Raw genomic sequence first — 15,260 nt, forward strand, 5'->3', positions numbered from 1 at the left:
TCTCCAATATACATTTATTGAATGGTATTATATTTTTTGCTACTGAAGCTGTTGATCTCATTGGTAACTTGTTTAAGAACTAAAATCTTTATGTCCACCCTCCCCTGTAAAATGGTTGAGTCCATGAATCCTATTTGCTCTCTTCTCACCGTGCGCATCTGCCGCTTCATTCAAATGAAGACAGAAACGGTTTGAAAGCCAAAGAACTGGAGACAAGCCAACTGTACGCTTGCAGTGATGAAAAAAGGTACAGTACAGCTGAAACTTGAATCAAGAAAATGTGATGGGTGGTCATATGTGATAGACAATTCCGTTGTAATTCCAATCGTTTATTTAATTGCTAGCTTGCAAAAGTCGATAGGACTAGTAGCTAGCTCGCTATACAGCTGCATTAAAATGTGAGAGGATGACTCGGTTATATGCTATAGACCCTATTGTGTATGTGGTATAAAGGCTGGGACGAATTTCGAATTATAAATATGTTAACTGTTTTCATTAGCGATTGGTATAAATAAATACATATAGACACCTGGCATGTGTGTTTCCAACAATAAAAATACTTGACTTGACTTGACTTTTTGTGTGTGATTTGCCACCCTTGAATTTAACTTGCCACCCTTCTGCCACCCCATGTAAAATTTTCTAGAATCGCCACTGAGCACTTGAGCTACATTTCCTACATTTGTACATATATAAATATGATATTTTGCTATCATCACTACATTGTTATGTGAACACAGATCAAATTTTTCTCAAACTCCATTAAAGGTTGATTTACAAACTACAATGTCACCCTTATCTTATCCATCTTTTTTTTTAATCTGGCATATTCAGTCTGATTGTTTTCCATCTGGGCAACCAACATAATGTTTTATTCTCCATTTCATTCATCTTTTTTTTAAGTTTTTTTTGTTCTGTTTTCTATATCTGCCTTGAGTTCTGTGAAAGGTGCCTATAAGTAAAATGTATTATTGTTATTATTATTATCAAAAAGAACCATCATCTTACAGCTCCTGTAATCTAGAAGTATTTTACTGCAACATACTCTTTTCAGATACCACAGAGAAGTATTCGACGCTCTCCATTATAAAACATTCCTCTATTTTCATTGTGTTGAGGTTTCATGGCTCTTTATGCACTGCATTTTCTGTTCCCCACCTATAGAGGGCAGTACAATCACATCACAACATTGTCAGGTTTGGTACATTTAACTCCACTTCCCTGGAATTTGCAAATAAATGCTACTGAAATTCTTCGTCACAGATTTTTCCGAGATTACAATAAGACCACTAGCATTCAGCATCATGAGTGTAATTATAAGTGAGCCGGGGTCTAGAGAGAGACCACACAAGTCCTTCTTTGATTTCTTTTGGTCAAAATGTTTCTAATTTATGACCTCCTCTGTGTGATACGAGTGCAGGTACATGCAAAGTGCATGGTTCAAGCACTGCTCTGACATTTGAAAAGGGCACTTTATGCATCCCGAACAAAAGCCGGTGTGCCCCTCTTCTGCTCAGCAATAATGTGGCTTTACTTCTATCTTTTCATGCAGCCACTGTGAAACCCTATCACCCTGAAGTGGCGCTGTTCAGACTGAAGGTCGAGAGCTGGGCAGCGTTAAGAGCTCTTGTCAGTTATTGTACTTTTGATATGAAAAAAAAACCCTATGCACAGTTTTACTACACATTTGCCTCGATATGATTGGCTCTATAATCTTATCAATTCGGTCTCATCTCATCACTTGTATTGTTGGCACCCCTCTCTATGATTACAACAACCTTATTTGTGTGTCAATATCCTTTTAGAGAACTGACACACCAAACCCCCACCACTCTTATTCTCTCCATTTATTTATCATCTATTATCCTCCTTTCTACAACTGTCAGACAGAGAGATGCTGAGAGTGGGGACAATCCTCCACTGCTGCTTTCACCCAGTTTTTTAGCATACCCATAAGAAATACCTTTGCACTAAATGTATGATCATGAGCAAATTTCTCCTTCGCATGCAGCATCAGTAAACTGTGGCATTTTCAACAGCAATTAACAGGCCGGTATTGGTCTGACCGTAACTGTGCACAGCAATACATTTCCACCTCATGATTGCACTTGTGTTTATGTTAATACTCTTTATTCGTACCCTGATCTACATAATGCGAGAGCTCTCAACCATGACGTACTCGAATTATGCAAATTGTTCAGCTGCAAGGCATTGGGGTTGTGATGGGTTTTTCATTTTTGGGTCCTTTCTAGAAGATGATTACAGTTGGATTTGGGATTAATGCCTTTCTGTCTGTCTCTCCTCTAGCATCACTATATGTTGACATACACACACACACACACACACACACACACACACACACACACACACACACACACACAAACACTAAATGTCAGTGGAGGGAGTTAGGTAAGAGTGAAACAAGGGGTAAAAAAGCACCTTTCAACCCAGTGCTTGATAAATCTAGGTCAGACAATCGTCAGGTGCCCACAGAGCATGTTAGCCAGCCCTATAGGTCAATATGTTAGCTGTACACGAGGAGTCCTAGTTTCAGGATTACAAAAAAAAAACTCCCCGCGTCTTCAGATGACCACAGTGGGCAACCATCTCAGACTGCTGTGTCTTCTCATCAGGAAAACACTGGTGACACGGAGTTCAGTAGGAAACCTCTAAAACACAATGAACTGAACACATGAGCAGGTGTTGAATGACTGTGTTCGATGGTGCTGATTCAAAAAGCCCAAATCATGGAAACTTTCTTAAACTCTAGTAGTTTCATAATAAGGAATGACTGTTCCGTATCTCTAGTATAAATTATCTCTTTGGAAATAACTCAACATTTTGGGACATACTGCTTACTTACTTACATCAAAATATTGATCCTATTCTTATGTCAGTGCAGTAACTAGATACTGTTGGAGGAAGCTGAAGTACACCCCCCCAAACAAACCCATATAGACATGTGGAGAACATGCAACCAGTAACCCTCTTGCTGGGTGGCAACAGCGCTAACCACTGAACCATGTTTACGTGTATAATTATTATAAGAAAATGAAAGACAGGGACTTTTCCATAGTGGAGAAAGGGAATGAATGACTCATCCTGATAAACTTTCTGTAACTAAATATTTTGAAAATCACTTAAAGATACAGCAAGAGGCAGAACGGGAGCTTGAGGGTGTGAAAGGTTGAAGTAGTTGAGTGTTAGTGTCAGCATCTATAAGGGTAATGTATTTTCTGTGCAGAGACAATAGAGCAGAGCACATAGGTAGAAATTGAAGTGAAGCAAGGAACATTTTACCTGGTTTATCTCTGCACCAGGCAGCAGGTGCAGTCCACATGCCGGTGCAGAGCTTCACGCTTTACGTTAATGGCATCAAAGAGCCCTCTGTGACAGATGAGCGGTTGCTTCCATTTACGTTCGGCACAACACGCCACGCTCCACTTGCTCCCCAAATGGCTGACACTCTCAAAACCCCTGTTACACTTCAGATTGATGAAGCCATCTGTCATGTATTCAGGGTTTGCAGGCAGTGCTCGGCCCCCCACATGGTACATGCTACGTGTTGTAGAAACATATGTGAAGTCACTCATACGCTTCATGTAAAAATAATTTACATCCCCACACGACATTTGGATTAGAGGATAAACATCTAAAATATACACGATAGAAAGAGTGAGAGATAAATTCTGATAGATTTCTGTTTACCTTCCTGCCTCAGACCTTTTCACAGACATTGCCATTGAGAGTCGATTCATCATTTGAGTAACGACTACGACAGTACAAATAAGATATCACGATAAGACAAAACATATTGAGTCAGACTACTTCCTGATAACTTCTGGTTTTCACAAACACAAAGTGCTGGAGATTAAAAGAAGCAATGCAAACAAATATCTACAAATCTTTTACCCTTTTGGGTGTTTCTGTATCAACTGTAAATAAAAGTAGATTTAGGCCTTGAGACAAAGGCACATTAATTTTTCCATGAAGAGGATTCAAGAATGAAAATCCCCTGGAACTTCATCGGAATCTCACAGTGTTTACTTAAAGTAGTGGCGTAACGCTTTAAGAATATACTTGTTTGTTTTGTTGCAGACTGATTTGTCCACAATCTAAGTGAGATTGTGACATTTAATGACATCTAGAGTCAGTATACTCTAAAAACATGGATCTGTGCTGCATTCACCAACCAACAAAGTAATATCCCGGATACAAAAGCTGCCATCGTGCACATTTGGAGCCAAGGGCGATCATGTGTGAGTGTGCGTATACATGCACACACACTGAGTCTCAGCTCCCAATCATGAGGTTTCACAAAATTTGAACAATCTCATTTTGGGCTCTGAGGTATAGTGATGGCCATTTTTCCAAAATAAACTGGAGGATGAATTAATTAAGAGTGAAGATTAGCAAATTATAATTATGTACATTAATATGTAGAGGAACCTTATGTTGAGACAATGTAAACATAATAAATATTAAAAAAAATTGTATAAAAAGCTAAATGGTGTCACTTATGGGGACTTGTCTTCCTTACGGTAACAAAAAGCAAGTACATGTAAATAATTGAATCTTAAGATGTGTGTATGTGTGTGAATTTGTGTATTTCTGTCTGCAGGGAGTCTATATTCCATTTTGTGAATCAAAAACCTTCACACACTTAGTATTCTTTACACTGTTTGCTAAATGTCTGAATAATTTAAACAGAATAACTGAACAATTAAAGTATGAAGAAGCCAAATATTTGAAAGAATGCCTCGTCTTTGTTTTGCGGTGGAGGTGTGAGGTTGAGTTGAGGTAGTGCATGGAGGGACTCGACTTTAATATTTATAAAACCTGGCCACAGCCCTGCAGCCCTGCAGCTCTGCCCCGCTCCTCCTCCCCCTCCTCTTCTCATTGGTTGGAGCCTCATTATAAACTTCAGCAGTGTCTCTCCCTCCCTCACTCACTGCTGCTCTCTCCCTCACTGACACACCAAGCTGGAGGCAGAAGGACTCATTCTATCACTTCTTACAACCACTGGTATTCCACCTTTATGCCATCACTCCCCGCCATGAAGGAGAGAAGACTACCCCAGCCTTTTGTAGCGAGGTGTAAACTGGTCCTGGTGGGAGACGTCCAATGCGGGAAGACAGCGATGTTACAAGTGTTGGCCAAGGACTGTTACCCAGAGGTAGGAGCTTTCTATAATGATGAAGTGCCTGCAGTTACTGAAGCATTGATTGTGCTATTGTATACCTCATTAAAGCAACTATGATCGATTAATATGTCTTTAATAGTAGAAGCAGCTCATTGTCTCCCTGCTCCTGTATTATACTTCTTATTCCAATAATGCACGGATAAGTGCTCCTATATTTAAAGCTATTGATACGTTTTAAAATACTATTTTATTTAAAGTAACTCCCATGGCACGATTAATACTATATTGGATTGGTGTTGTAAAGATTGATTGGGTTATACTTCCAGACTGGGAAGAAACCAGTGTTAATAAGAGATATACAATTTGCTGAACCGTTGAATTGATCAATTTTGATTATTGATTTATTCTGTTAGTCCCTTGAAAATAACAAGGCTGTTTACAAATGAGAACGTGTAGTTTGTCTTTTTATATTGTATTATCAAACATTTCATACCTTTTGCTGCTGGTCAGCCTCACCATGGGGATTTGTTCTCACTCCTAAATAATGGATAAGTACGGCTGGGCAATGAAACAATATAATTTTCATCGATAGCAGTATAACCAAAGTCCCATATATAAAATATAAATATTTATCAAGTATTTTTGATTCTCTACCCATTAAGGAGAGTTAAAGAACACACAAATTCTTTAAATTTGAAAAACGTGTAATTATTATCAATACTGACTGTTAAGAAGCATTTTCCTTGGCATAATGTTTGGGTTTTATTCAAGCAGGCCTATGAATAAGTTAATGAGTTATCATGTGAGTTTGTGATTTGAAAAAACAAGTTGAAAATAATCCCTAACTCCTTCTTTTAATGGTCCATTTCTAGACGTATGTCCCGACTGTGTTTGAGAACTACACAGCCTGCCTGGAGCTTGAAGACCAGCGAGTGGAGCTCAGTCTCTGGGACACATCAGGTGAGGATCCTGGCACTTTTGTTGAATTAAACCGTCTGCCTCACACATTATCTCAAAGCCACCCAGTCTGTCAATGTTTTGCGTCTGAGCAGAGTTTGAAGCCGTCAGTTTCAGTACTGTATTCATAGGTTAATTTGGGGAACTTGTTTACCCTCCCGATGAGACAGTGAGTCTGGAGAGAAGCCCCCTCGGCTCCTTTGTCCTACTCACAGTGTTGTTGTTTACTCAGGCGTCACTATCTGTCAGTCCTGTTTTGATGCAGTTAAGCTCCTTTTCACAACAGTGGGAAATCTGGTCACAGTCAGGGAGTGAGTGGCAGGCCTGAGAAACAAACTCTGACTGGGTAACTCATAGAGAAACCGGGGCCCCAGATTCACAGTATAGTACCCACAGCAGAATAGTTCTACACATGGAGACCTTTAAATGATTGAAAATGTGGATTAATTAAATTCTCACAACAAAAGACAAACAGGCAGAGTTTGAGAAAGATAACCAATTTAATTAAATATGTACTTAGGGCTAATTAACAGCTTTCTGTCTGGCAATTTGTATTGTCATTAATTCAACAATGTTTGATGCTAATGATCATTACCTCCACCATGGAAGTTGCGTGTTTGTCTGTGTCTGTTTAGTTGTTAGTTAGCAGCATGATGCGAAAACGACATACAATTTTGTGAGGCATGTCCCCAGGGAATAGCTCATTCAAATGTTGGTGCAGATCTGGATCAGGGGTCGGATCAACAGATGTTTTTCATTTTGTTTCATTTTTGTAATATTGTGAGATATTGGATATTGGAAAGTTAAAGTATTTTACTAACATTTGGCAACTGAAGACACCATCTTGATCATTTACTTTATACACTTTGTTGTTTTTATAAAATAATCATTAGTTAGTCAAAGTTCTGCTTTTGAATTTTGGATCCCAAATGTGTTAAATGTCTGTTTGGCATTGCTGTATTGAAAATGTGTTGTGAGCTGTGTGGATGGGTTGATATCAGTGGCCTACTGACATGATGACCTTAAACATACAGAAAAATGATATAAGTAGGAGCAAAGGGATAAGCTATCAGCTGCATTATAGATTTCTCTCATAACAGCATCGGCTGAGGCATTGTGCTCAGAGGAAGTGGAGCTATGCCAGTTGGCCTGTAGAGGTTTCACAGGGGAAAGGGGGAAGCCTCATCCATGCAGGGGGTGGAAGTCTTTGGGCAAGTGACTGTGTGTGTGTGTGTGTGTGTGTGTGTGTGTGTGTGTGCGTGTGTGTCCTGTCTTACTATGTGTATGTGTGTGTCGTACCGTCGCTGTGAACAGAAGGCAAGTGAGGGATACTGAGAGAAAAGATATGCATGACCTCCTTCCTGCCTTATGGTGTGTGCTGCGTTAAAAAAGCAATTGTGTAACAAAGACCGACACTGAACTACTGTAGGTTTGTCCGTTTATCTCCCACGAAGAAGAAAACTTTCTGGACAGTCACCGTTTCCAGAGGAAAAATTACATAAGACCTATTTACTTTATTATCATCATGACATTGCTTCCATCTGTCCTAATCTGTCCTAAAAAGTCAAAATGGATTAATCTGCTATATTATCTTTTTAATTTATCAATTTATCATGAAGTTTATGAAAAATCTACTCTAACGTGTTGCCTTATTGCACACAGCTAGCTCTGGCTAACGCTACACTACCGGGTGAAGCCAATGCATTTTAAAGATGACAGACAGAGATTAGGGTTCTCTCCAATGCACGATCTGGCATCTTCGGAGGAATTTCTCTTTTTAAATGTGATTAAATGTCACGATCTTTACTATTCTCTTGAAGCGTAGGTTGTGGATGTCTTCAAGATAGATCTCAATATAAATTTGATCGCCCACCCCTACTCCTTCAGCTAATGTTTGCTCAACTGTACGGGTTGTGTGTATGTGCATATCTGTGTGTTTGTGTGTCCAGGCAGGGGGCTGCTGATGTGTGGGTGTTGGTAGGTGCAGAAGTTGTGTGCTCTTGAAAATGTCTCTGCCTCCTCTTACATCACCTTGGACAGTTATGTGACGGCTGCTTTGATTTCAACCAAAAGAAAAGTTATTGATAGACTTTAGTTGTATAAGTCGTCCTACTTTGCAGAGTTAAGTCAAAGACTGCGTAAACTAGAAGGGCTCGGTTCACTCGGTCATGATATTAAAGTAAAAAAACGCAATCATAACTGTCTTCAGAGCCAGACTCATCAAGATAACGTGAGTGTTAGTTAATTCCGGTTGAGGCTTATTGGAAGTATCTATTCCTGGTATAATTATATTGTCTTTTATTTGCGAGGAATGCTTCTGGTGCACATTTGGCCCCTGAGGACAGGAGCAGGAAATTAAATCTTAGTGTTGGTGTGTGGGGGGACTGATTAGGTGGCAGAGGGAAGACAATAGAGAGCGGACATCCTGTCAGTCTGTTTTTAGCACCGGAATCTTCCTGAGAGTTAGAGAACTTCCACATAACTGCAGAGATGGACATTTCCTTAACACCATGATTCACATTCTCCTCACTAAGGTGTCATATTTATTATATTAGGGTCGATTGTCTGAGTGAAGTTAGTCATGCAGAGGATCAGCGTAATATGGCCTCTGTAGTGCAAGTGGTGGATGGAAATGATACACCACTGGAATATAAAGATATAATTGTTCTTGTCTGAGAAGTGAGAACATACTGACCCCATCAATACTGCAGCTCAGGTATGAATGAAGGAGGGCCAACATTGAAAAACGTTGTGCTGATCTCATTTCTCTAATTATTTACATTATAGAAGGCTTCACCAAACTTAAGATGGAAGATAAACAGATGATAACTTGTTGGTTGTTGCACTGGTTTCCTTAACTTTTGCACAATTCATCATTTTACAATTCTGTTATCTTCACGAACACATTGATCAGAAATCATGTCTCTAATCAATAGGGCTGTAGTCTCCCATCGATTGGCTAGTTGATGCTCTCTCTTAAAACCAAATCTCCATCTGACCAAAGTTATTATGGCTCTTAATCAGAAAGAAATCATTGAGAAGCGTATTTAATGTCCATTTTTATGCACATCCTATGCTGTTTCCGTTTTTTCAGCTTTTTAAACTACACATTCATAAAACTAAAACTTAACGACTCTTTATCGGATATATCCTTTCAGGTTCTCCCTACTACGACAACGTCAGACCCCTGTGTTACAGTGACTCAGATGCCGTGCTCTTGTGCTTCGACATCAGCCGACCGGACACAGTCGACGGTGCTCTAAAGAAGGTATGGACAGCTCTATTAAAGACTATGTCTTCATGAAATCAGCTAAAGGTGGCAGCCTCCTCCATCCTCAGTGGGTGCTCCTCCATTTCACACATTTCCGGTGACAGTCTGGTGACATCTCTTTTTATTTCTATTTGGAAAGTGGAAAGTAGAGATCCAGGACTTCTGCCCGAGCACACGGATCCTGCTAATAGGCTGTAAGACGGACCTGCGCACGGATGTGTGCACACGCATGGAGCTGTCCAATCAGAAACAGAGTCCCATCTCCCATGAGCAGGTTTGTGCCCTGACTACTCTTTCTCCCATTGTGTATGTATTTAGGTATCTGTCTCCTGTTACCTTCAGCTCGTCCAGCTCGCTCTCATTAATTTCTCATGCCTATATTTCCCCCCTCACAACGTAGGGCTCGTCCATGGCCAAGCAGCTTGGAGCGGAGGCTTACCTGGAGTGCTCGGCCTTCACGTCAGAGAAGAGCGTCCACAGTGTTTTCCGTACCGCCGCTCAGGCCTGCATGAACAAACTCCCGCCTGCCAGTAAACCCAGCCCCATCCGCCGCCTCTCCAAGCGACTCCTCCACCTGCCCAGCAAGACAGAGCTGCTCTCCTCAGCCTTCAGCAAGGACAAGTCCAAGAGTTGCTCCATCATGTGAAGACTGCGGGGATCATGCTCATAAAGCAAGGACAAGCAAACCACTGTATACTGTAGCTGGTTCAGCAAAGGAACGCAGGGTGTGCAAGGGAGAGAGAGCAACGATGTGGATTTCTACAAAGCCCCTCTCTCTCCTTTTCAGCCCAAACTCCCTCCACCACTTCAAAAAACCCACCGATGCACTCTCTATAGTCAACTCTGACACTGAACTTTTCACCATGACCTGTCACCAGCAGTCAGCGCAGGGACAGAGTGAAAAATGTTTGCGGTTGCAAAAATTCCTGATCAAATTAGATAATCCTGTACAAAGAGGGTGTAACCGGCACTTGAAGGTGCAGAGCTGCTCCCCTCACTTAAAGGTGGCTGTGATGGAGTCAGCTCAAATAAGGTCAGTGCCTCCTCTTTGCTATGGGGGACGTGGTTGTAAACACTGCATTACCCTGATGAGACCCATTTGAAATTCTGAGAGTGGAGCCCTTTCCCATCCGTCTTTTGATTTGAATGTCTCTTTAAGGTCACAACACGGGCTGAGTGACTGGATGAAATGTTAAATCTGACATTGCAGGATATATGCGGCCTGCGTAATTTTAACCAGAGGCCCTTGACGAAAAAATTCCTCCAGCTGGAACCTTCGGAGTGTTTGGTTTGGGAATTAAAGCTGACAGTGGAGAAACAAGGGGTAGAGCGACGGGAGAGATTTGGCGAGCAGAGTTTTCGTTTCCAAAGGCGGTGGGGGAAACGACCTGCAAGCACATCTGAAGGAGCAACGTGACTCAGCACTCAACTGAGCCACTAAACAGCGTTGGGATGACGTGCTCTGTCACAAATGCAAACAGAATCTGGGCCATGGACATGTTTTATCAGATCCCCCATCACCACAGCAGACTCAATTGTTCAGTGTTATTAACAATAAGCCTTGATTTGAGTAGTGTGGAGTCAATGATGCCTCATCTACTCCCTCCTGCTTTAGCAGCTTAATGGATATCAGTTTTAAATACAAATATCTAAATCAATATTTCTCAGTCTATAAAAGATAAAAACAAATATTTCAAATCGTGGTGGGTTTATTTTAATGAGCCATAAAAGTTCCTTGTTTGAATCTGCTGCCTCATGGATATTCAAAGAGTAATAGTCTGTTAATTTGGACTGTCGGTGTCTCACGAGCTCACCATGCTTCAACACGCTCCAGGTAGAAACTGATGCTGCACAACCTGAGTAACCATCTTCTCTGTTTTACACTTTTCCAAAGCTTGGTACCTTCAATTCTTACACTGCAACTCCCCTGCTGAGAGTTCAGCTGTGGTTTGGGTGCCTCATGCTCCTAGCAATCTCATTAGCCTCTGGGCTCAAAGGCCAAAATTTTGGCGGCCTCCGCTGTAGACAGCTGATATCCGGGCCAAGACTCCATCTTCCATTCACCCAAAACTCTGAACACTCCAACTCGTCTCCTTTTTCACACATATTCAGGATCTGTTTATAGAGATTATGCTTATAGTGGCTAAAGTAGCCTCAGGCTGCTAGCTTCAGGCATAGATGGCTATAGAGTTCTGGTAAACTTTATTTTACATACTTTTCATATTAGGCCTAGTAGTATTATTCCCCAAGACTGGAAAACAGGTCGGAATATATGCTCCTGCAGCCATTTAATGCCTTGATGCATTGTTGGCTTTAGATACCGAGGATTGGGAGTAGGTTGTTGTACCCAACAGTGCGATTCAGTGATTGAAAACTGACAGAACAAGGGTGAATATGACTAAGACTAAATTCCCCTTTCATTGGATCATAAGTATTGTAATCAACGACTTAACGTCTTTGCTTTAAACCTAAAATCTCACATATTTACTCCAAGTTGTTTCCCGATTATCAGTTCATGCGTTTCTTTGCAAGATTGGCTGGTTTCAAAACAAGTATGACCTTTAGCTAAATCTCTTACCCCAGCCATAGTAGATGCTTAACGTGACCCTAACCATACTATAACCTAACCAAAGATCTAACTGAGGAGGGTGCTACAGGAACCACAGTGTTAACAGTAATGAAAGATTATCTGAAGGGGGAACAGACTCTGACACAACGCCGGCTCTGCCATAATTCCCCAAGCGCATTGCAGACAGCATCGTACCATCCCGGGTATTACCGCCTACTCCTGGGGCTTAAAATCGAATTCCCACCACATCTGCATCAACACCCTAAATGTCCCTGAGAAGAAGGGGTGGTGGAGCGAAGGTTTTTAAATTGAATTACAGGCCGGTCCTGAATTTAGTTTTTTTTCCATTCCTCTTTTTATTTATTTCTGTGCTTTTAAAAATCTCTTAACTTCCCTGCAAAGTATTCCTGACATTTTCCATTTATAACGTTATTTTTTTTTTTTTTAGGATGTTCCTTCTTGCTGGTGGTTGTCTTCAACGGTTTTGTAGCTGTTGATGTTGCTCTTGTATTCGCTTGAGTCTTCTGGCATTAGTGGCTGTTGACAGCTCAGCTAATGGAAGACTAGATGATTTGTAGGTCTGCACCGAGAAGCCCGGACTTCTCTGGATCTACGGCACACTGGAATTTAATGTGTTGCCTGGCAACAGTGTGAGCAGGACTCGTGTCTCCCAGAGAGCGGGGGGGTGGAGATGGCTCTCGGAGAGGGCGCCTCACCTTGTAGCATTAGATAGAAGCCACAGCGAAGGTGATGGGTGGACATCTCTACTTGTGTTTAAAGACCCCGTACTGGCACCAACCGAGTGGGTTGATGGAAATCGCAGGTCATTTAAAAACATGTCTCTGCTGAAGACATTATTTCACTTGCTCTGTCCAGAGGATCGTGTTTTACTAAACAACGTAAATTTTACTCTATTTACATGAAACGTTTCAGGGTTCATTATGATAAATGTCAAGATTTTTGATACCACATATAATTAAAATGTAATGCTTATCAAAGTTTGAAGGAACAATCACAGACAGAACGATATAGACTAGAATTAATAAATATTATATCGCATTTTCCAGTTTGTCCCAGAAATATTTACAATGTGAGATCTATCTCTATGGTAAAAACTGACAAGTAATGGATTGAATAATTAATTACAATTATTGAAAGTTTCTGTAAAAATCTCGGAGCTGATGATCTTCCTCACTACTGTACCTAAAAGTGAGTGTTTTAACAGCCTCCTGCGGCACAGACCATTGTCTTTAAATGTAATTTTCGTTTACAGGTGTGTAATTGATAACAGTCTCTGCTGACTACAGCTGCCACAAGACAAGATTTATGATTTTTTTGTATTGTATTTAATTCTTTTTAATATTTTGAGTTCTTCCATTCAGTGCGTTTTAAGATTTATGCGAGACCTGCACATGTCCTGAATTTTACAGTTTCATTCTTACCCGTTTTGTTGATGATTTGTTGTACATATCCTTCTTTTTAAATCCCTGGAAAGAATGTTACTGGAGCTAAGCAAATGTTTGTGTCATGTTGCCCGTCAAGGATTAAATTATTGACTGAATTCTGAATTTGTTATTGTCATAAGTCATTTTCATCTTTAAATCTTTATTTAAATAAATATGTCTGATGTTCATTTGCAAATCTGTCTTTTTTTGGGGAGAAATACTAAAAGAACTTGGAACAAACTCTGTATAAATATATATAAGCATGAAATATTCAACACATTTAATGCAAGATATCTAGCATGCAACATTTCTGTATTTTTTAAGCCATGACACAAAACAAGGCTGCATCTCTCAGTTTCAGGAGTTTTATCAAATTAGAACAAATGGTTATTTGGGTCATTAAATTAACTAAAAGGCTCCTTGAGAGAATCTAAAACTTGATAGCTTGGCAGCACCTTGTCTATTTTGCCTTGAGAAATAACGATAACATAGAGTATTCCCAGGCCATGGCCACAGTAGTTCGCTCAAGGCCAATATACAGATAACATAGTGTGTCTAACAGAAAGATTGGTTGATTTAGCCTAATTCCTGAGGGTCATTAACTATAATTCTCCAAAACCAAATAAATGAGACTGAAGTCATTTTTCTGCACATCAGAGTCAACTTTTTTTTGTGAAGTCTCTCAGGAATGTGTGACCTACAGTCTGATGGCGGTAGCAGCTTCACAATATGGTGCCAAAAACAAAAATTCCCAAAATAACACACTAGGAGACCAAAATAAACTCAACTGGCAAGGCGTTGTTACAGTGGGTACAACTCGGCTTACAGGGAGAGGGTTTTTCAGGTAATATTCACACTTAGCGTATGATACATCTTTCTTACTTTAGCCAGTCATTCGTCTAAATGTTTACCTGTAAGTTTAAAAGATTAAAAAGTTGTTAATATGTGTTTTAAGATACTCAAAGAAAATTCTCAGCTTCAGTCTTTCTCCCAAATAATAAACAGACACACAACGGCAGTAGAGATGCAAATGGTGCTGTACTAGGAAGAGAGTTCACACGTCCAGGCATTGATTTAACATCTGAAAGATCCATTTCTGTTGGTATCAATTCCTATTGTTCATCAAAACGAGACTTCGTGCTATTGATACTGTGTGAATCAATCTGCCCTCACATATTGGGACTATGGGGCTCTTGTGCGGTTAAGGGAATAACGGATAAAGTCTATTAATTTCACAAGAAGAACAAAATATGCCATCATTTAAATTTAAAACTTAATTCCACTCCCACCACTGACTCTTCTCCTTCCTTCTTTTCCTTATGACACCAACCATCCTTCCTGACCTCCATTAGTATGCTTAGTCTTTAACATGACTGATATCAACTCTTATCTGGAACTCCCTGGCTACGTCCTGCTGTCACACTCGGCTCGGTGATGCTATGATAGAGTGGCTGAATGTTTGCCATTCCTGAACTATCACACACAGGATACAGCAGTGGCCCATGACCTCTTTATCCATTACTTTTGTCCCACAGGAGGAAATTGTCAGAATAAGCTCTGGATCACCGGCCTCAGATAAATTAAGTCTCTTGTCGACTCCAACATTGATTTTCCGCAGCCAGAAATGGAATAGCGGTTTGATCGTCTTTAGGATAAACTGGGCTGCCAGCCTGTGTGTCTACTCTCCTGTTTCTTATCTTTCTCCAGTTTTTCTGTCTCCCCGTCTCTCCCTCATACATTGCACACATTTATCAAGAATTGGCCATGTACATTGCATGTCTCTGCAGATCAGATAAACCTCTGATGAAGGCACATTGAGCCTGTCATCCACGGTAGTTTGCTCCGAGGCACGATTACACTGTGCGTCTGGGATGT

General features: G+C 40.5%; 1 protein-coding gene across 1 annotated transcript; it reads left to right on the plus strand.

The window, feature by feature from the left end:
• The first annotated feature begins 4,975 nt into the window (after nt 1-4,975).
• Nucleotides 4,976-13,573, plus strand: rnd1a (Rho family GTPase 1a). Its single transcript, XM_062392873.1, has 5 exons — nt 4,976-5,176; nt 6,016-6,103; nt 9,259-9,368; nt 9,511-9,645; nt 9,772-13,573. Exons 1-5 carry the CDS (start codon nt 5,039-5,041, stop codon nt 10,015-10,017), a joined length of 717 nt encoding a protein of 238 aa, XP_062248857.1. The 5' UTR covers nt 4,976-5,038; the 3' UTR covers nt 10,018-13,573.
• The last annotated feature ends 1,687 nt before the right edge of the window (nt 13,574-15,260 follow it).

The sequence above is a fragment of the Platichthys flesus genome, chromosome 7 (genome assembly GCF_949316205.1).
Source record: "Platichthys flesus chromosome 7, fPlaFle2.1, whole genome shotgun sequence".
Classification (NCBI taxonomy): domain Eukaryota; kingdom Metazoa; phylum Chordata; class Actinopteri; order Pleuronectiformes; family Pleuronectidae; genus Platichthys; species Platichthys flesus.